The sequence below is a fragment of the Anomaloglossus baeobatrachus genome, chromosome 3 (assembly GCF_048569485.1).
Source record: "Anomaloglossus baeobatrachus isolate aAnoBae1 chromosome 3, aAnoBae1.hap1, whole genome shotgun sequence".
Lineage (NCBI taxonomy): Eukaryota > Metazoa > Chordata > Amphibia > Anura > Aromobatidae > Anomaloglossus > Anomaloglossus baeobatrachus.
The window spans coordinates 387,357,243-387,380,240 of record NC_134355.1 but is presented as its reverse complement, the minus strand read 5'-3'; the positions used below and the strand labels follow the sequence as shown (position 1 = coordinate 387,380,240).

Sequence of the window (22,998 nt, the reverse complement as noted above, 5' to 3'; positions counted from 1 at the left end):
GGCACTTGTGAAGTTGCCCTTAAACAAACAGCTGTCGCTCCAGTTGGCGGTGCGCTCTCTCCTGAGGCCCCGCCGTTATACCCTCAGGCGTCTGATGCAGGTGCTGGGTCAAATGGTGGCGTTCATGGAGGCCTTTCCCTTTGCCCAGTTCCACCTGCGCCCCCTGCAGCTGGACATTCTCCGCTGTTGGGACAAGTGGCCTTCCTCCTTACACAAGTTAGTGGCTCTGTCGCCACAGACCAGGAGCTCTCTTCAGTGGTGGCTTCGGCCCCTGTCCCAAGGGCGCTCCTTTCTGGCCCCGTCCTGGGTGATTCTCACCACGGATGCCAGTCTCTCCGACTGGGGAGCGGTATGTCTCCACCACAGAGCACAGGGCACTTACACTCCGTCCGAGTCAGCCCTTTCAATCAATGTGCTGGAAACCAGAGCTGTGCTTCTAGCTCTCCTAGCTTTTCACCACCTGCTCGCGGGCAGGCACATTCGAGTCCAGTCAGACAACGCGACAGCGGTTGCCTACATCAATCATCAAGGCGGGACACGCAGCCGCCTGGCAATGATGGAGGTTCAACGCATTCTTCAATGGGCGGAAGACTCCAGGTCCACATCCCAGGCGTGGACAACTGGGAGGCAGATTACCTCAGCCGTCAAAGCGTGGACGGTGGCGAGTGGTCCCTGCACCCGGCAGTATTTCAGTCGATCTGCCGCAAATGGGGCACTCCGGACGTGGACCTAATGGCGTTCCGTCACAACAACAAAGTTCCTGTTTACGTGGCTCGCTCCCACGATCCTCAGGCCTTCGCCGTGGACGCTCTGGTTCAGGACTGGTCCCAGTTTCATCTGTCCTACGTGTTTCCCCCTCTAGCTCTCTTGCCCAGAGTCCTGCGCAAGATCAGAATGGAGGGTCGTCGAGTCATCCTCATTGCACCGGACTGGCCCAGGCGAGCTTGGTATCCGGACCTGCTCCAACTGTCCGTAGAGATGCCGTGGCATCTCCCGGACCGTCCAGACCTACTCTCGCAAGGTCCGTTTTTCCTCCCGAATTCTGCGGCCCTCAAATTGACGGCGTGGCTCTTTAGTCCGGGATTTTGACGGCTTCTGGTATTCCCCCTGAAGTCATCTCCACTATGACTCTGGCCCGTAAGTCTTCCTCCGCTAAGATCTATCACAGGACTTGGAAAATTTTTCTGTCCTGGTGTCGTTCTACTGGCCATCCTCCTTGGCCATTCTCCTTGCCGACCCTTCTGTCTTTTCTACAGTCCGGTCTGCAGCTAGGACTGTCCCTCAACTCTCTCAAGGGACAAGTTTCGGCTCTGTCAGTTCTGTTCCAGCGGCGTCTCGCTCGGCTGGCTCAGGTCCGCACCTTCATGCAGGGCGCGTCTCACATCATTCCGCCTTACCGGCGGCCCTTGGACCCCTGGGACCTTAACTTGGTTCTCACGGTCTTGCAGAAACCCCCCTTTGAGCCTCTTAGGGAGGTTTCTTTATATCGTCTTTCACAGAAAGTGGCCTTTCTGGTTGCCATAACTTCTCTCAGGAGAGTCTCTGATTTGGCTGCGCTCTCCTCGGAGTCACCTTTTTTAGTCTTTCAACAAGACAAGGTGGTTCTCCGTCCGACTCCGGACTTTCTTCCTAAGGTGGTCTCTTCCTTCCAACTTAACCAGGACATTACCTTACCTTCCTTCTGTCCGGCCCCTGTTCATCGCTTTGAAAAAGCTCTACATACTCTAGATCTGGTGCGTGCTCTCCGGATCTATGTGTCTCGCACTGCTGCGCTTAGGCGGTGCACCTCTCTTTTTGTGCTAACTACAGGTCGGCGCAAGGGCCTCCCTGCTTCTAAGCCGACCTTAGCCCGTTGGATTAGGTCGACCATTTCGGACGCCTACCAGAGTACGCAGGCGCCTCCCCCGCCGGGGATCAAAGCACACTCGACCAGAGCTGTCGGTGCCTCTTGGGCTTTTAGGCACCAGGCTATGGCTCAACAAGTCTGTCAGGCTGCCACTTGGGCTAGCCTGTATACCTTCTCGAAGCACCATCAAGTGCATGCTCATGCTTCGGCAGATGCGAGCTTGGGCAGACGCATCCTTCAGGCGGCGGTCGCCCATTTGTGAAGTTAGGTTTTGCCTACTTCTTAGTTTTTCTGTTTATTTCCCACCCAGGGACTGCTTTGGAACGTCTCCCAAAGGAACGATAAAGAAAAAGAGAATTTTGTTTACTTACCGTAAATTCTTTTTCTTATAGTTCCGTCTTGGGAGACCCAGCTCCCTCCCTGTTGCCTGTTGGCAATTTCTTTGTTCCGTGTGTTTTCACCGGCTGTTGTCATGGACAGAGTTTCCGGTTGTTCCGGCTCTTGTCCTGTTCTACTTGTGGGTGGCTATTCTCCTTCAGCTTTTGCACTAAACTGGCTGGGACTGGCTCACCAGGGGGTGTATAAGCTCAGAGGGAGGAGCTACACTTTTAGGTGTAGTACTTTGTGTGTCCTCCGGAGGCAGAAGCTAAACACCCAAGGTCTGGGTCTCCCAAGACGGAACTATAAGAAAAAGAATTTACGGTAAGTAAACAAAATTCTTTTTTTTTTTTTTTTTTTTTTTTTTTTTTTTTTTCTTTTCATACAAGGATCATAGAAACTGGTTTTCTATTCTCAATGTACTGTATATTTTCTCTCCCTACTTGCCTGAGCATGCAGTGCTCATTATATATAATATATAAATGCCTTTTCATTCACTTTCAGGGCTGACCACTTAGCAAGTGACTTGTGCCTTCAAGGACTCAATGTTCAGTCTTTACACGGTAATAGAGAACAATGTGATCGAGAGGAAGCACTAGACGACTTTAAGACTGGTGAGTTACATTGCATGCATTAATTACGAATATCCCCCCCCCCACCCCCCCAAAAAAAAGTAAAATGATCACAATAGGTAGGTTGCTTGATAGAACTAAGAATTTACAAACTATACATTTTTATTAACTGTGGCCTTTTGTTCTGATGCATCGTTAGACTGTCCAGTTAGCTGGCCTAGACGTGTGCTAGTTGCACATTACACCACTCCATATATCCATGTTAAGCTATGCCCCTTGTTGAATCAGACACAAAGTGATTAAACACCTAATGAATGGGCATGGTGTGTAGAACTATCGTTTAGTGCAAATTGCACTATAATTCTGGTTCATTAACCTTAGTAAATTTTCCCACTCTCCTGAAACTCCTGAAGGGGTTGTCCAGGTTTGGCACAGTCGCTTTGTGACTGCAAATTTGTGAATCCGCTCGCTGTCAGGATTTTCCAGTGCTAGGCAGTGAGACCAGGCAGTCTTGTGACTGCACGTATGTGATATGCGGGTTTCCGGCCACATTCCAACTAGACATGCACGGCTTCGTATACTTGTATTGATTGCAGAGTTATGTGTCAAACCTGGACAACCGTTTTGAATCCTCACTTCACACTTATCAGTGTACTTTTAATGAGTCTAAGGTTAGATAGTTTTGTAGTAATACATGTCTGTTTTGAAGGTATTACAGATATTTGATTGGGTTAATGCCATGAAATATAGTTTGTAACTTTTAACAAGTTTACCCAGAAAACTGCACTTTTTGGAATAAAGGACATTAAGACTTGCATACAAAACACTAGTATAATGAAGGTAGCACTGGCTTGTGAGCCCACATATTTCTTGGCAGATAATGGCTGTGATATTCAGCAATCCTCTGCCTCTAACCTTGCATGGAGCAGATCTTTACCAGTGGCTGTTTAACCTGTTTTAAATACCACTGTCGCTCTCTGATGCTATTGCGGGGCGTCGATGGGTTGCCTAGGGATCTGCAGAGGGTGGCGGTTATGACTGCACTCCGGTGAAAGGCAGCCCGCAGCATGATTTTTCACTATACACAGCAGTACTTTTAGTTTTGCTGTGTATAGTACAAGCGATCATATGATTGCAGGTACTAGTCCTCTAAGGGGACTAATATATACATTAGAAAATGTAAAAATATAGAAGCGCAAATCCCAGAATTTTCCCCCCATTAAAAATATAAAATAAAAAAAATAAATACACATCTGGTAATGCAAGGTTTGGTAAAAGATCAGTCTAACAAAATATGGTGTAATGCGGGAAAAAAAATCAAAAACTACATTTTGTTGGCTGCTGCAAGACTGCAAAAATTGTTTGAATTGGTGGGACCTTAGGTTTTTTTTCTTTTTGTTGTTTTTTTTTTTCCTTGTGGCGTTAAACTGCATCTGTCACCCTTTTGTGGTTTTATTAGTTATTAATTTGGGCATACAGATTCGGGTCGAAGGACAGTGTCTTCGTTATCCCCAATTTCTCCTCCTCCTTTTAGTATGTGCCTGTGATGTCAGCAGCGTGGCTGGAATCCCGTGTCTGAGCATTATACCTGCCGTCTCTCCCTTTGTACTTTGTCGCCCTTCTGTGGGCACAGACTTCATCTTGGCTTTGTGCAGGGTAGAGCGAGCAAGAGGAATACACAGACGTGGGATTTCTGGCCACAAAGAGGAGGAGAAATTGGGGATAATGAAGACTGGAGGAAGGCTTATCTTCTGGGTAACATCCCCCCCTCCTCCATAGCTCTGGAGATAAAAGATATAAAAGAGAATTTTTCCAAAACTAGCATACACATTTTGTTAATTTCACCTCTATACCACCCGAGTGCCCATATTAATAACTAAAAAAAACCACAAACACAAAAGGGTGACCGATTCCCTTTAAGTGCATAACATTTATAGGCCACTCTATTCTAACTTTAGTATTTTTTTCTTAAGAACCAATATATGTCCCTTATTCCTTTCCTTATGTCTTTTAAGCCATCTGACTTCTGCTCAAGGGGGCAAAAAAACATAGGTACTTTTCCTGGTCTGTCATGTAAGACATCCTTTTAATGTAACAAGGAGTGGGTAACCCATAAAATGGTTGTCAGCCCAATGTTGAGGGGAGGGGGCGGTGGGGGAGAGAAGGCCATCACTTCCTCACTGCTTTGGCTGAAGTTGACCATCAATTCAGACTGGCAAACTACATTTGCCAGAAGCCTTTTCTTTACTCTCCTGGATCCTCACCTTCCACTCGTGTCCACTGCCGATGGTAAACACATTAAAGTGGTACCTACTGACTGCAGATCCACCATTGTTTCCTGTCTGCTCCCTGTGCCTTTTATATAATAGACCATAAAACATAAGCCTATGGTCCATATTCCATACAGAGCCTTGGTGGGACGGGTTTGTGACTGCGCCTCTAGTGCAGCTCCAAAGATAGAACTACATGCTGATACCACTACATATTACCATTAGCCAAGCTCCACTGCTCTCAGCTGGAAGTCCTGCAGAGCCATTGTGACAATAACAAACACCTATAAAACTCAGATGTAGAAATACCAAGTTGGGGGCTTCATTGGTAATACATTGGTACAACGCAAACCCATCACAGGGGGAGTAAGGGTTAATCAATGAGCGCAAGTAACTGTCTCATCATTGCACCACTAGAATGTCGCTGTCATTAAAGGGAACCTGTCATCAGAAATTTCGCCCAAAAGCTAAAAGATTCCCCCTCTGCAGCTCCTGGGCTGCATTCTAGGAAGGTCCCTGTTATTATTGTGCCCCATGTGAGACCAAAATAAAGCCTTTATAAAGTTCTACCTTTTTGTATGCAGCTTCTGTAAATGTGTCACGGGGGCGGGCTCTCTGCCGTCCGTTATTCTGCCTCCTGGTCCTGTATGCCGCCCCCATCGCTCCTTTCCATATCTGATGCACCGCCCACTGCTCCAGCCATCCCCGCGCATGCCCAGTGCCAGTCTCACAGGACTGAGCAGTGTGACCGCTGGTGACATGTGCGCAGGCAAGTGATTATGGGCGGGACTGTGACTGTTATCAGCAAGTACCCGCCCATAATCTCGTGAGCGCGCAAACCTCTCCAGCATTCACACTGAGCTCAGTGTAGATGCTAGACTGTATGGGCTGCTTCCAGGGATGACGTCCCTTTGTCATGTGATAGGGGCGTGTTCAAAATACTATCACATGACAAACGGACGTCATCCCTGGAAGCAGCCCATACAGTCTAGCATCTACACTGAGCTCAGTGTGAATGCTGGAGAGGTTTGCGCGCTCACGAGATTATGGGCGGGTACTTGCTGATAACAGTCACAGTCCCGCCCATAATCACTTGCCTGCGCACACGTCACCAGCGGTCACACTGCTCAGTCCTGTGAGACTGGCACTGGGCATGCGCGGGGATGGCTGGAGCAGTGGGCGGTGCATCAGATATGGAAAGGAGCGATGGGGGCGGCATACAGGACCAGGAGGCAGAATAACGGACAGCAGAGAGCCCGCCCCCGTGACACATTTACAGAAGCTGCATACAAAAAGGTAGAACTTTATAAAGGCTTTATTTTGGTCTCACATGGGGCACAATAATAACAGGGACCTTCCTAGAATGCAGCCCAGGAGCTGCAGAGGGGGAATCTTTTAGCTTTTGGGCGAAATTTCTGATGACAGGTTCCCTTTAAGTGCTGTTATAGCTCCTGAATCCCTCCACATACGCACTCCAGACTTGCTGTATATGTATAGTGATCTCAGGATCAGATTAAAGATGGGGGGTTTAATTCATTAGACGGTAATGCCTAAGTAAAGTTACAGCTCTTGAAAGATAGAATTTAAAGGGTTTAGATGGGAAGGGGTGAAAGTTACACTTGTAACCAGGTTAGCTGAAATTTTTCTCATAAAAGACCTAATGATTAGGATAGGACGTCTATATCCTATCTTATAGTGGTCCTCTCCCTATTCCCCCCACAATCGTGACTGTCCCGCGAACACGTCTTAGATTCACTCTGAGAAACCGGTTTTGTTGTGATCTTGTATGGGTAACTTTTTTTTTTTTCATTTTAGGGAGAGTCAGAATATTAATAGCTACTGACTTAGCTTCTCGTGGATTGGATGTGCATGACATTACCCATGTTTTCAACTTTGATTTTCCACGTAACATTGAAGAGTATGTCCACAGAGTGGGTCGTACAGGACGGGCTGGGTAAGTAGATGATGGATTGTAGAAACTATTCCCTTTATAAAGTTAGCCTATTTTTTCACTATGAAATTGTAACATGGGAATATGACATGGTGAAGGCTACAGTGGAATTGGTCGTATCTGTTACAATTTGTGTAAAACTAACATAGTGCCCCAATTTATTACTATAGGCCAGCAGCTGTATACACGCGCATGGCTACGTTCACACTACATCCTTTTACTATTTTTTTTTTTTTTTTTTTTTTTTTTTTTGTTTTGGGGTTTTTTTTCCTCCCAATATTCATTAGCATAATTAACTGACTTAAGCTTTTCATTACAAGGTGAATACCTAATGATAATAAAAATGCGTATTGCTCAGTTTTAGATTTAATGTGTATCAGTAGGCAATGTATGGAATTGTATGGCATAGCTTTGCATACATGTTTATGGTGTATATATAAAACAGAATTTAGGGATATCAGATGGAGTAAAACACAATCTTAAAAGGCCACGCCAAGAATACATATAATCAAGAAGGAGAAAAAGGAGTCTTAACGGGCCAATCATGATGTAAATAAAAGACATAAAGTCCCTTATGCGTATCAAAATGTAGTTATATTTATTAAATAGTCAAAATTACACAAGGAGACAATACATAGGGTGATCATAATAAAAGGTCATAAAGTGCAGGAGATGGATCCCAGAAACTGATTCCCAGACCAAGGGTCTCTGCCATATTAATTAGAAAAGCACAGGGAAATATAGCAATGCTCCCTGTTAAATGCAAAGGGAGTCATAGAAGATACCACGGAAGCATTGCTACTTACCCATAATAAAGTGCACAGTAAAGGCAAGTGCCCAGGCAGAGGTCCGGTGTGGAGAAGGAAGCCCCAACGCGTTTCGCTGCGTTGCTTCTTCGGGGGGCATAAGCAGAATAGCTGTGACTAAAGTAGAAGTCTGCATGTCTCCTAATCCTACAGTCCTGGAATCAGCCAGTTTGATTTCTCGTTTTATCTTTAGTCGCTTTGGTGAATCCATAACTTTGGTGACTAGGAACGACTGGAGAGTGGCAGGAGAGCTGATAACCATTTTGGAACGGGCAAACCAGGTAAGTTACTTTTCAATTACTTTTAGGGCAAGTTCACACAGTGCATTTTTCACTGCGTTTTTGCGTGTTTTTCGAGTGCATTTTTGGCCTCAAAACTGCATGACTTTGCTTCCCCAGCAAAGTCTGAGTTTTCGTTTTTGCTGTCCGCACACAACTTTTTTTTTTTTTAAGATGCGATTTTGAGCTTAAAAAAAAAAATGGACATGTCAATTCTTTCCTGCGTTTTTCTGCGTTTTCCCCCCATGCAATGCATTGGAAAAACGCAGAGGCCAAAAACGCACCAAATCGCGGTAAAAACGCATGCGTTTTTTGCCGCGTTTTGCCAAAAACGCAGCGTCAAAAAACGCAGCATGTGCACATAGCCTTATTGTTGTAAGAAAGACAACCACTTCAGACATAAAGAAATATGTACAAACTGTTTGTATTTGGACATGCTGTTAGTAATAAAATTGGTATTTTGGGCTAGCGAAGTTCAAGGTTCTTGATTTATAGTTTAAAGAGAGATAACACAAAAGAACACAATGTTATTATGACCCAATTGTGATTAATGTCTATCTCATGTTTGTTATGATATGTAAAAAAAAAAAAAAATTATTGGTTAAAAAAATTGTTAGTTTAGGCTGAAGTTACACTTGCGAGTTACTCGCACGAAAATGGAGTCTCCTCTGGACAGGAGCGTGCAGCTGCATGGAAGTACATGCAGCTGCACACTCTTGTCCGGAGAGTGGCAGTCCATGCCAAAGACTGATTTGATTCTCACACTACTCACTCGCAAGTGTGACACTGGCCTTAAAGATAATTTGTTTGTAAGATCACACCCCAGACTGCATATAAGACGTGCTTGTCAACACCTTTTCTTTGTCGCTCCATTGGGAGACCCAGACAATTGGGGTGTATAGCTTCTGCCTCCGGAGGCCACACAAAGTATTACACTTAAAAGTGTAAACCCCTCCCCTCTGCCTATACACCCCCCCGTGCATCACGGGCTCCTCAGTTTTTATGCTTTGTGTTGAAGGAGGCACACATGCACGCAAGCTCCACAATTTAGTCAGCAGCAGCTGCTGATTATATCGGATGGAAGAAAAGAGGGCCCATAACGGGGCCCCCGGCATGCTCCCTTCTCACCCCACTCTGGTCGGCGGTGTTGTTAAGGTTGAGGTACCCATTGCGGGTACAAAGGCTGGAGCCACATGCTGTTTTCCTTCCCCATCCCTTAGGGGCTCTGGGTGAAGTGGGATCCTAATCGGTCACCAGGCACTGGGACCGTGCTCCCTCCGCAGCCCCTGGGGGAATCTGCTGGACAGGAGACCGGGTATCGTCAGGGACAGGCCCTGCTCCTCTGAGGTACTCTGTGTCCCCTTGGGGACGGCGCATAGAGCGCCTGTCTAATGGACGCTGCAGCAGCTGCTGGTTGTGTTTGTGCGCCGGGACTACCGCGCTGACCGCGCTTGTTTGCCGGCCGCGCTTATAACTTTAGTCCCCGGCTTTTGCAGCCTAGTACCGCATATTCCCGCCCCCGGGCCTGCCAGTCAGGGGTAAGGGCGGGATGCTGCACTGGACGTCAGCGCTGAGGGCTGGAGCATACTTAGTATCCTCCTCCCCCCTCACTGAGCACCGTGGGGCACCAGATTCCCGCACTTTCTAAGGCACGCCCACGGCTCCCTCCTCCTCTCAGAACGCTGGCAGCCATTCCTATCAGCACTTCTGACGCTGGAGAACTTCAGAGACGAGCTCCACAGCTCTGGGAGGCACAGGCAGGGAATCTGGTGGTCACACAAACGCTGAGGGCGGTCGGTAAGCCGCACCTGTTACTAGGTGCTTGCCCCCCTGGGTGCCGAAGTGTATATTTATATGATTATATTGTATACATTTACTCTGTACGGCCGCACTAGTGCTTTGGCTATATACCCTCTCTGATTGCTCTAAGAGGAGAAAACAGCATGTCGTCCGCAAAAAGCAAAGGTGCCAAGGCACAGGCTTACTTTGCAACCTGTACCTCATGTGCGGCTATGCTACCTGCAGGTTCCACCTACCCTCATTGTGTGCAATGCTCGGCCCCTGTGACACTCACTCAGCCGGAGCCTCTGCCACTGGTGGGACCCTCGGCCCACGTGGAACCACCTGCTGCCACTGTCCAGGTGACAGGGACAGAGTTTGCAGTATTCGCTGACAAACTTTCTGAGTCTATGGCTAAATGGTCTGCTAAAATACTAGAAGCTTTGCAGTCCAGACCTGTAACACAGGCCCCGGGCACTGTTGAACCTTTTCCCTCAGGCCCCCCTCGGTCGGCGCAGCAAAGTGCTCCTGGGGCGACTCATAGGTCCCACGGTGAGGACTCTGACACGGACCGCAGTCCCAGACCGGCTAAGCGGGCTCGCCGGGAGCTTCCCTCGACTTCATCACAGTGTTCAGGGTCTCAGCATGAGGACTCTCTGGAGGATGAAGCGGAGGTGGCAGATCAGGGCTCTGATTCTGACGCCGCTCTCAACCTTGATACACCTGAAGGGGACGCCATAGTAAACGACCTTATAGCGTCCATCAATCAGGTGTTGGATCTTTCTCCTCCAACTCCTCAGATTGAGGAGTCAGCTTCTCAGCAGGAGAAATTCCATTTTAGGTTTCCCAAACGTACACGGAGTGCGTTTCTTGATCACTCCGACTTCAGAGATACAGTCCAGAAACACCGAGCTTTTCCAGATAAGCGCTTTACTAAGCGCCTTAATGACACGCGTTATCCCTTCCCCCCTGACGTAGTCAAGGGTTGGGCTCAGTGTCCCAAGGTGGATCCTCCAATCTCCAGACTGGCGGCTAGATCCATAGTTGCAGTGGCAGACGGTGCATCACTCAAGGATGCCACTGACAGGCAGATAGAGCTCCTGATGAAATCCATCTATGAAGCTATCGGCGCGTCCTTTGCTCCGGCATTCGCAGCCGTATGGGCACTCCAAGCTATCTCAGCTTGTCAGTCTGAGATTAATGCAGTCACACGTGCCTCTACTCCGCAGGTTGTGTCCTTAACCTCTCAGGCGTCGGCGTTTGCGTCCTACGCCATGAACGCTGTCCTGGACTCTGCGAGCCGTACGGCGGTAGCATCCGCCAATTCGGTGGCAGTCCGCAGAGCCATGTGGCTACGTGAATGGACGGCAGACTCTGCTTCCAAAAAGTTCTTAACCGGTTTGCCATTTTCTGGCGACCGCCTGTTTGGCGAGCAATTGGATGAAATCATTAAACAATCCAAGGGAAAGGACTCGTCCTTACCCCAGTCCAAACCAAACAGACCTCAACAACGGAAGGTACAATCGAGGTTTCGGTCCTTTCGGCCCGCAGCCAGGTCTCAATTCTCCTCGTCCAACAGGCCACAGAAGGGTCAGAGGAACTCTGATTCATGGCGGTCTAAGTCACGTCCTAAAAAGACCGCCGGAGGAACCGCTCCCAAAGCGGCCTCCTCATGACTTTCGGCCTCCCCAAACCGCATCCTTGGTCGGTGGCAGGCTCTCCCGCTTTTGCGACGCCTGGTTGCCACATGTCCAAGACCGATGGGTGAGAGACATTCTGTCTCACGGTTACAGGATAGAGTTCCGCTCTCGTCCTCCGACTCGTTTCTTCAGAACATCTCCGCCCCCTGAGCGAGCCGATGCTCTTCTTCAGGCGGTGAGCACTCTGAAAGCAGAAGGAGTGGTGATCCCTGTTCCCCTTCAGCAATGGGGTCACGGTTTTTACTCCAACTTGTTTGTGGTGCCAAAAAAGGACGGATCTTTCCGTCCCGTTCTGGACCTCAAACTGCTTAACAAACACGTGAAAACCAGGCGGTTCCGGATGGAATCTCTCCGCTCCGTCATAGCCTCGATGTCCCAAGGAGACTTCCTAGCATCAATCGACATCAGGGATGCTTATCTCCACGTACCGATTGCACCAGAGCATCAGCGCTTCCTGCGTTTCGCCATCGGGGACGAACACCTTCAGTTCGTGGTGCTGCCTTTCGGCCTGGCGACAGCCCCACGGGTCTTCACCAAGGTCATGGCAACAGTGGTAGCAGTCCTACACTCTCAGGGACACTCGGTGATCCCTTACTTAGACGATCTCCTTGTCAAGGCCCCCTCTCGGGTGGCATGCCAACACAGCCTGAACATTGCTCTGGAGACTCTCCAGAGATTCGGGTGGATCATCAATTTCCCAAAGTCAAAATTGACACCGACCCAATCGCTGACATATCTCGGGATGGAGTTTCATACTCTCTCAGCGATAGTGAAACTTCCGCTGGACAAACAGCGTTCACTACGGACAGGGGTGCAATCTCTCCTTCGAGCCCAGTCGCACCCCTTGAGGCGCCTCATGCACTTCCTAGGGAAGATGGTGGCAGCAATGGAGGCAGTTCCATTTGCGCAGTTTCATCTGCGTCCACTTCAATGGGACATTCTCCGCAAATGGGACAGGAAGTCGACGTCCCTCGACAGGAACGTCTCCCTTTCTCGGGCAGCCAAGGCCTCCCTTCAGTGGTGGCTTCTTCCCACTTCTTTGTCGAAGGGGAAATCATTCCTACCCCCATCCTGGGCTGTGGTCACGACGGACGCGAGTCTGTCAGGGTGGGGAGCGGTCTTCCTCCACCACAGGGCTCAGGGTACCTGGACTCAGCCAGAGTCCTCCCTTCAGATCAATGTTCTGGAGATAAGGGCAGTGTATCTAGCCCTAAAGGCGTTCCAGCCGTGGCTGGAAGGCAGGCAGATCCGAATTCAGTCGGACAACGCCACGGTGGTGGCATACATCAACCACCAAGGCGGCACACGCAGTCGGCAAGCCTTCCAGGAAGTTCGGCGGATTCTGCTGTGGGTGGAAGCCACAGCCTCCACCATCTCCGCAGTTCACATCCCGGGCGTAGAAAACTGGGAAGCAGACTTTCTCAGTCGCCAGGGCATGGACGCAGGGGAATGGTCTCTTCACCCGGACGTGTTTCAAGAGATCTGTTGCCGCTGGGGAACGCCGGACGTCGATCTAATGGCGTCCCGGCACAACAACAAGGTCCCGGCATTCATGGCACGGTCTCAAGATCACAGAGCTCTGGCGGCAGACGCATTAGTTCAGGATTGGTCGCAGTTTCGGCTGCCTTATGTATTTCCTCCTCTGGCACTACTGCCCAGAGTATTACGCAAGATCAGGTCCGACTGCCGCCGCGCCATCCTCATCGCCCCAGATTGGCCGAGGAGGTCGTGGTACCCGGATCTGTGGCATCTCACAGTGGGTCAACCGTGGGCACTACCAGACCGTCCAGACTTACTGTCTCAAGGGCCATTTTTCCACCTGAATTCTGCGGCCCTCAACCTGACTGTGTGGCCATTGAGTCCTGGATCCTAGCGTCTTCAGGGTTATCTCAAGAGGTCATTGCCACTATGAGACAGGCCAGGAAACCAACGTCCGCCAAGATCTACCACAGGACGTGGAGGATCTTCTTATCCTGGTGCTCTGATCAGGGTTTTACTCCCTGGCCATTTGCCTTGCCCACTTTTCTGTCCTTCCTTCAATCCGGAATGGAAAAGGGTTTGTCTCTCGGCTCTATTAAGGGACAAGTCTCGGCGCTCTGGGTGTTTTTTCAAAAGCGTCTAGCCAGGCTTCCGCAGGTCCGCACGTTCCTGCAGGGAGTTTGCCACATATTCCCTCCTTACAAGCGTCCGCTAGAACCCTGGGATCTGAACAGGGTGCTAATGGCCCTTCAGAAACCACCTTTCGAGCCAATGAGAGATATTTCTCTTTCACGCCTTTCGCAGAAGGTGGTCTTCCTAGTGGCAGTCACATCACTTCGGAGAGTGTCTGAGTTCGCAGCTCTGTCATGCAAAGCCCCCTTCCTGGTGTTTCACCAGGACAAGGTGGTTCTGCGTCCGGTTCCGGAATTTCTCCCTAAGGTGGTATCCCCTTTTCATCTCAATCAGGATATCTCCTTACCTTCTTTTTGCCCTCATCCAGTTCACCAATGTGAAAAGGATTTGCACTTGTTAGATCTTGTGAGAGCACTTAGACTCTACATTTCTCGTACGGCGCCGCTCGGATGCGCTCTTTGTCCTTGTCGCTGGCCAGCGTAAAGGGTCGCAGGCTTCCAAGTCAACCTTGGCTCGGTGGATCAAGGAACCAATTCTTGAAGCCTACCGTTCTTCTGGGCTTCAGGTTCCTTCAGGGCTGAAAGCCCATTCTACCAGAGCCGTGGGTGCGTCCTGGGCATTGCGGCACCAGGCTACGGCTCAGCAGGTGTGTCAGGCGGCTACCTGGTCGAGTCTGCACACTTTCACGAAACACTATCAGGTGCATACCTACGCTTCGGCAGATGCCAGCCTAGGTAGGCGAGTCCTTCAGGCGGCGGTTGCCCACCTGTAGGAAGGGGCCGTTTTACGGCTCTATTACCGAGGTATTCATTACCCACCCAGGGACTGCTTTTGGACGTCCCAATTGTCTGGGTCTCCCAATGGAGCGACAAAGAAGAAGGGAATTTTGTTTACTTACCGTAAATTCCTTTTCTTCTAGCTCCTATTGGGAGACCGAGCACCCGCCCCTGTTCCCTTCGGGCTGTTGTTCTTTTGTGTACACATGTTGTTCATGTTGAATTGTTCTGGGTTCATGGTTTCAGTTCTCCGAACATCCTTCGGATTGAATTTACCTTAGACCAATTTATAAGTTTCCTCCTTCCTGCTTTTGCACCAAAACTGAGGAGCCCGTGATGCACGGGGGGGGTGTATAGGCAGAGGGGAGGGGTTTACACTTTTAAGTGTAATACTTTGTGTGGCCTCCGGAGGCAGAAGCTATACACCCCAATTGTCTGGGTCTCCCAATAGGAGCTAGAAGAAAAGGAATTTACGGTAAGTAAACAAAATTCCCTTCTTTACATCGCCGATCTGTTGCTGCATTCATGAGAAATGAGCGCTTTTATCCATATTCAAATTGGACAATAATTGCTCTTGGCCTGACAGAACACTTCCTGAGCCTCTGCCTCCCAAGATTCTCTCTTCACACTTAGTTCTCCGGGACCTGCACCTCCTCTTTCGGCCATCTTTGTTCTCCTTCTTCTGAAGCCGGCGTCATACACACAGGCCGGTACTGAGGTCCTGCGCAGGCGCACTACAATACTTTGATCTGCCCTGAGCAGGGCAGATCAAAGTGCGCCTGCTCAGGACCTCAGTGCCGGCGAGTGTGTATGATGTAGGACGCGTCATGCACACTGGCTTCAGAAGAAGGAGAACAAAGATGACCGAAAGAGGAGGCGCAGGTCCCGGAGAACGGTGCTACCAATTTAACCAGTCTGCACCGGAGCAACCTCCTAGGTGAGTATTATAAAGTGTTTATGTTCTACACAGCGGCTTGTTTGCTGTATATAGGAGCCCACTGGTGGTGGCTGCAGATTATAGGCCCCAAATCTGGTGACTGGTTTCCTTTTAAAAGTGAAACCTTATATGCTGTGTGAACCTGTCACAAAATAATGCTGCCCATAATCAAGGCAGCATGACCAGGCCAAAGTCAACACTTGTGGTGGTTGGTGTTGGAAAAGACAGCAAACACAAGAGTTTTTTTTATTTTTATTTTTTTTTTTTCCTGAAAATAAATTCCCTTATTCACTAGTTAAGTGATGTATTAAGAATATAACATTTATTTTATGCCATTGTGTGTTTTATTAGGAAGTTCCACAGGAGCTGATTGATATGGCTGAAAGGTATGCCCAGTTTAAGAAGAAAAAAGATGGAGAAAGAAACATGATCCCTCGAAGAGGCAGATGGCGTGACTACTGATAGGTATGACCTCCATTGTGATAACGGCTATCTAATGTATGCTCTCTTGCATGTTCCCATTGTGAATTTCTAGCATCACTCTCGTCCTAGGTGTAATTGGTGAAATGGCTGCATTCCTTCGAAAAATTGGCCAAGAGAAAATGTAGACTAGGACTATTAGGCTAAACTTATATTTCAGCTGTCACTCACTGTTTTGTTTTTTTTTCCCCTCCTCCTCCCTGCAATAGCAAGATGGTCCAATATTGGTGCAATTAGACATTGGGTATTCAATGGCTGTATTTTGTGTCATGCTGCCCTTGTCATATAAAACAATGGGCAGTAGCAAATTTTGTTTGTTGTTTTTACTAATTATGTAAATTAGAAAAAATGGCCAAAATTGTAATGCCACATAAACTTGTGTGTTGTGAGATCCTGGCATGGAGATCTGGATCCCACAAGCCTCCGCGACCCCTCTTGTCGGCAAAGTGCAAGAGCCCAAGTTGTGTGCTGTAGTGCAGCTCCGCTCCAATACCAAACGTAAAACATGACTGTCTGGATTTCTAATATTAGACAACCCCTTTAAATCTTTCCTTATACTCGTTCTATCTTGCGCTCATTTGGATAGAAAATGTTCTTCCAGCATCCACCTACTAAACTTTTTGTCCTGGAGATTTATCAACCCAGTATGACACTCCAATAGAGGAAACGTCCACTATGCCAGCCAATGGCACTGTTATCAGATTAATGTCTTTTCCAGAAGCTCTGTATTGTCCACCCAATAGAACTTTTACATAATATTGCTAATTAGTGGTTTTTCTTTATTACATCTAGAGATACATTCTTCTCACAAGGACGTTTGTGACTTGGATTAATCTTGGTATTCTCCCCTTTCCCTACAGGAACTGGAACCAAAGGCTCACTGGATGAGATAAAGTTCTGTCAAGAATATTTTTGTTATGTTCACTGTTTTAAACCCAGCGGAAAGAAGGTTGTCTTCTTTGTCTGGCTAACTGTTTTTCTGGTGAGGCGAGTAAATAAGAAGTGTGATTAGAAAGCACAAATTGGCCCTTCTTGCTCTTATTTTATTCCTGCTGCTACACTACAGTCAGCATTTCAGAGCCTTTTTTTACTTTGTGCTAAGTTTTTGATCTTTACAAAAGGTGCCTAAAGAACACATGCACAGAAAATCCGGTTATCAATGCCCCCTTTGTGAAGACAAAACTTCTTAAACCATGTAAAAAAAAAAAAAGAACTCTCTGGTACAGTGTGGCAGATTAAAAAAAAAACCAAAAAACTAAACAGCAAATTGATTACTCAAATGAGCAACGGGAATAAAACCAGCAAAATGTGGCCAGTGTTGATCTGGTAACGGGTCCTTATTACTGATTCCTATGATATCATGCCACATATTTCCTATGAGGATTTTTGCTCAAAATGTATATGTTGCTACATATTGTTAAATTAACAATATATGATTAGCCATATAATTTATGTTTGATTTTCTACCACAAGACCTTTTTTATGCACATGTGATGTCCGTGAATGCAGATTTAAGTATGGGAAGTAAAGTAATGCTGTAACCTGGTCAGGATGTTAGTGACAGATCATGACTTCCTGGGTAGCTGGTTCTACCAATATAGCTGGACTTTCTGTCTAACATCTGATTTATTAATAAAGGACACATATATTTTGATTTTTGAGTGGAAATTTTCTTTATTTAAAGCTTAACTAGAAATGTTGAATCCTTTTGTATTGAATATTTGAGCTATGTAATAAGAAACTGCAGACATTCAACTGTCATTAACTTGAGAACGAATGCAGCTATAGGCATAGAAGTGGTGTCTAGGTATAGTAAAGTAGCCATGCGCTACGCAATGAAACCACCTATAGCGCCACCTGGTAGAAAACAACGGAGTTAGAAATTTTTATTTCGAAAACGGAACAAGATAGAGGAAAAAAAAGTAAATTAAAAAATTGTAGGGCATCATTAATTCAATACGATTCGACACCTTGCATACAGAAATGCTATGATTAGAATGTGTAAAACTCACAAGACTGCGGACGTGAAGCGATATCTCATGGAGACCTTCCTACAAGTCATTGGGTATGGTGGGTGCGTGGGGTGGCCTCCATGCTCACCTGACCCCATTGTACTTCTTTCTGTGAGATCACATCAAACAGCAGGTGTATGCAACCCCTCCACCAACATTGCAGGACCTACGACGACGTATCACAGATGCTTGTGCAAACGTGTCACCTACCATATTGCACAATGTGCAGCAAGATACAGTATGTTGTCCAGAGTCCAGATGTGCATTGCAGCTGACGGTGGCCACTTTGAGCATCAAAGTTAAATGAGCGCCATATACGTGACCAGCATTCAATGTTTTTGGAGGGGGGGTCATGGGTTTCAAATCATAGCATTTCTGTATTCAAGGTGTCGATTCGTATTGAATTGATGATGCCCTACAATTTTTTAATTTACTTTTTTTTTCTCTATCTTGTTCCGTTTTCGAGATAAATTTCTAACTCTGTTGTTTTCCACCAGGTGGCGCTATAGGTGGTTTCAGTGCATAGCGCATGGCTACTTTACCATACCTAGACACCACTTCTATTCCTATAGCTACCGCCGTTCTCAAGTTAATGGCAGTGGACAGGATATGGGTATTTCTTTGTCGCTCCATTGGGAGACCCAGACAATTGACAATTGGGTGTATAGCTACTGCCTCCGGAGGCCACACAAAGTATTACACTTAAAAGTGTAAGGCCCCTCCCCTTCTGGCTATACACCCTCCCGTGGGATCACGGGCTCCTCAGTTTTCATGCTTTGTGCGAAGGAGGCACACATACACGCATAGCTCCACTGTTTAGTCAGCAGCAGCTGCTGACTATGTCGGATGGAAGAAAAGAGGGCCCATAATAGGGCCCCCAGCATGCTCCCTTCTCACCCCACTCTTTGTCGGCGGTGCTTGTTAAGGTTGAGGTACCCATTGCGGGTACGGAGGCTGGAGCCCACATGCTGCATCCTTCCCCATCCCCCTTAGGGCTCTGGGTGAAGTGGGATTTTACCGGTCTCCAGGCACTGAGACCGTGCTCCATCCACAGCCCTGGAAAACCTGCTGGAATGGAGCTGAGTATCGTCAGGGACAGGCCCTGCTACATCAAGGTACTCTGTGTCCCCGTACATATCGCGCGCACACCGCAGCGTTGCTGGGTGTGTTAGGACTGGCACCAGCGCGCAGCGCTGTTGTCCCCGGCGCACTATCTACAGCTTGGCTGAGAAGGGACATGTATTTGAAACTGCCGCGCGGCCGCCGCTGTCATTTTCGCTGCGGCGCGGCTGGGACTTGTGGTGCGCCGGGGACTTCCGCGCTGGCCGTGCATATATCACGGCCGCGCTTATTACTCGAGTCCCCGGCTTTTGCGGCCTAGTTTCGTTTCGTTCCCGCCCCCAGGCCTGCCAGTCAGGGGAAGGGCGGGACGCTGTGCAGAATGTCAGCGCAGAGGGCTGGAGGCTGCTTTGCATACTCCAGCCCTCACACTGGGCACAGTGGGACACCAGTTTCCCGCACTTTTTCTGAGGACGCCCACGGTCCGCCCCTCTTCACAGGACGCCGGCAGCCATTCCTGCGTGCAGTCTGAGCTGGAGAGAGGAGACTGGGAGACCCAGACAAGGGATTCTGGTGCCCACACACCCGCTTTTCAGCGGGCGGTAAGCTGCCCTCAAGGGCTGACCCCCACTGGTGCCGAAGTGTATACTGTATTTTATGCTTGCAGCTTTACATTGCACTGTACGGTCGCTGGAGATTCTCTGCTATATACGCCATAGTGAATGATCTTATAGCGTCCATCAATAAAATGTTGGACATTTCTCCCCCTGCTCCTCAGGTAGAGGAGACAGCTTCACAGCAGGAGAAATTCCATTTCAGGTATCCCAAGCGTAAATTAAGTGTATTTCTGGACCACTCTGACTTTAGAGACGCAATCCAGAAACATCACGCTTATCCGGATAAGCGTTTTTCCAAGCAGCTCAAGGACACACGTTATCCTTTTCCCCCGGACGTGGTTAAGGGCTGGACCCAGTGTCCCAAGGTGGATCCTCCAATCTCCAAGCTTGCAGCTAGATCCTTAGTTGCAGTGGAAGATGGGGCGGCACTTAAAGATGCCACTGACAGGCAGATGGAGCTCTGGTTGAAATCCATCTATGAAGCTATCGGCGCGTCGTTTGCTCCAGCATTCGCAGCCGTATGGGCACTCCAAGCTATTTCAGCTGGTCTTGCACAGATTGACACGGTCACACGTACATCTGCTCCGCAGGTGGCACCCTTAACCTCTCAAATGTCTGCTTTTGCGTCTTACGCGATTAATGCTGTCCTAGACTCTACGAGCCGTACGGCAGTGGCATCCGCCAACTCCGTCGTTTTACGCAGAGCCTTGTGGTTAAGAGAATGGAAGGCAGATTCTGCTTCCAAAAAGTGTTTAACCAGTTTGCCATTTTCTCGTGACCGACTGTTTGGGGAGCGCTTAGATGAAATCATTAAACACTCCAAGGGTAAAGATTCATCTTTACCTCAACCCAGACAAAATAAACCCCAACAGAGGAGAGGACAGTCGGGGTTTCGGTCCTTTCGAGCCTCAGGCAGGTCCCAATTCTCCTCGTCCAAGAGGACTCAAAAGGATCAGAGGAGCTCAGATTCTTGGCGTACTCAGTCACGCCCAAAAAAGACAGCCGGAAGACCCGCTACCAAGGCGGCTTCCTCATTACTTTCGGCCTCCTCTCTCCGCATCCTCGGTCGGTGGCAGGCTCTCCCGCTTTGGCGACATTTGGCTGCCACAGGTCACAGACCGTTGGGTGAGAGACATTCTGTCTCACGGGTACAGGATAGAGTTCAGCTCTCGTCCTCCAACTCGCTTTTTCAGAACTTCTCCACCTCCCGACCGAGCCGAGGCTCTGCGGCTAGCGGTGTCCACTCTAAAAGCGGAAGGAGTGGTGACCCCCGTTCCTCTTCAGGAACAAGGTCACGGTTTTTACTCCAACTTGTTTGTGGTGCCAAAAAAGGACGGGACATTCCGTCCCGTTCTGGATCTAAAACTGCTCAACAAGCACGTAAAAACCAGGCGGTTCCGGATGGAATCCCTTCGCTCCGTCATCGCCTCAATGTCTCAAGGAGATTTCCTAGCATCTATAGACATCAGGGATGCTTATCTCCACGTGCCGATTGCTCCAGAGCACCAGCGTTTTCTACGCTTTGTTATAGGAGACGAACACCTTCAGTTCGTAGCTCTGCCTTTCGGGCTGGCGACAGCTCCACGTGTCTTCACCAAAGTCATGGCAGCAGTAGTAGCAGTCCTGCACTCTCAAGGTCACTCTGTGATCCCGTATTTGGACGATCTACTTGTCAAGGCACCCTCTCAAGAGGCATGCCAACACAGCCTGAACGTTGCGCTGGAGACTCTCCAGAGTTTCGGGTGGATCATCAACTTTTCAAAGTCAAATCTGACTCCGACCCAATCGCTAACATACCTTGGCATGGAGTTTCATACTCTCTCAGCGATAGTGAAGCTTCCGCTGGACAAACAGCGTTCACTACAGACAGGGGTGCAATCTCTCCTTCAAGGCCAGTCTCACCCCTTGAGACGCCTCATGCACTTCCTGGGGAAGATGGTAGCAGCAATGGAGGCAGTCCCTTTCGCGCAGTTTCATCTGCGTCCACTACAATGGGACATTCTCCGCCAATGGGACGGGAAGTCGACGTCCCTCGACAGACGTCTCCCTTTCTCAGGCGGCCAAGGAATCTCTTCGGTGGTGGCTTCTTCCCACCGTTTTGTCGAAAGGAAAGTCCTTTCTACCCCCATCCTGGGAGGTAGTCACGACAGACGCGAGTCTATCAGGGTGGGGAGCAGTGTTTCTCCACCACAGGGCTCAAGGGACGTGGACTCAGGAAGAGTCCACCCTTCAGATCAATGTTCTAGAAATCAGAGCAGTGTATCTTGCCCTACAAGCCTTCCAGCAGTGGCTGGAAGGCAAGCAGATCCGAATTCAGTCGGACAACTCTACAGCGGTAGCGTACATCAACCACCAAGGTGGAACACGCAGTCGGCAAGCCTTCCAGGAAGTCCGACGGATTCTGACGTGGGTGGAAGACACGGCTTCCACCATTTCCGCAGTTCACATCCCAGGCGTGGAAAACTGGGAAGCAGACTTCCTCAGTCGCCAGGGTATGGACGCAGGGGAATGGTCCCTTCACCCGGACGTGTTTCAGGAGATCTGTCGCCGCTGGGGGATGCCGGACGTCGACCTGATGGCGTCACGGCACAACAACAAGGTCCCGGCTTTCATGGCACGGTCTCACGATCACCGAGCTCTGGCGGCAGACGCCTTAGTTCAAGATTGGTCGCAATTCCGGCTACCTTATGTGTTCCCACCTCTGGCATTGTTACCCAGAGTGCTGCGCAAGATCAGGGCCGACTGCCGTCGCGCCATCCTCGTCGCTCCAGACTGGCCGAGGAGATCGTGGTACCCAGATCTGTGGCACCTCACGGTAGGCCAACCATGGGCACTACCAGAACGACCAGACTTGCTATCTCAAGGGCCGTTTTTCCACCTGAATTCTGCGGCCCTGAACCTGACTGTGTGGCCATTGAGTCCTGGATCCTAGCGTCTTCAGGATTATCTCGAAAGGTTATTACCACCATGAGACAGGCTAGAAAACCATCCTCCGCCAAGATCTACCACAGGACGTGGAAGATATTCTTATCTTGGTGCGCTGCTCAGGGAGTTTCTCCCTGGCCTTTTGCATTGCCTACTTTTCTTTCCTTCCTGCAATCCGGGTTGGAAAAAGGTTTGTCGCTCAGTTCCCTTAAAGGACAAGTCTCAGCGCTATCTGTATTTTTTCAGAAACGCCTAGCACGACTTACTCAGGTACGCACGTTCCTGCAAGGAGTTTGTCATATCGTCCCTCCTTACAAGCGGCCGTTAGAGCCCTGGGATCTGAACAAGGTTCTAATTGCCCTCCAGAAGCCGCCTTTCGAGCCTATGAAGGATGTTTCCCTTTCTCGTCTTTCACAGAAAGTGGCCTTTCTAGTAGCGGTCACGTCTCTTCGGAGAGTGTCCGAGCTAGCGGCGCTGTCATGCAAATCTCCCTTCCTGGT

General features: G+C 48.8%; 1 protein-coding gene across 2 annotated transcripts in view; it reads left to right on the top strand.

Annotated features, from left to right (window-relative positions):
- The window catches only part of DDX43 (DEAD-box helicase 43), a 156,528-nt gene that overhangs the window by 82,933 nt on the left and 50,597 nt on the right, over nt 1–22,998 (top strand). Inside the window, exons 13-17 of one of the 2 annotated variants that reach the window (XR_012751422.1) lie at nt 2,729–2,838; nt 6,882–7,020; nt 8,017–8,104; nt 15,757–15,870; nt 16,746–16,867. Coding sequence is in view for 1 of the 2 variants with exons in the window: in XM_075338438.1 (XP_075194553.1) it covers nt 2,729–2,838; nt 6,882–7,020; nt 8,017–8,104; nt 15,757–15,867 (448 nt within the window). In the remaining variant the exon portion in view is untranslated. Of the gene's footprint in view, nt 1–2,728; nt 2,839–6,881; nt 7,021–8,016; nt 8,105–15,756; nt 15,871–16,745; nt 17,521–22,998 lie in introns of those variants that run through there. The other variant, XM_075338438.1, reaches the window with a different exon arrangement.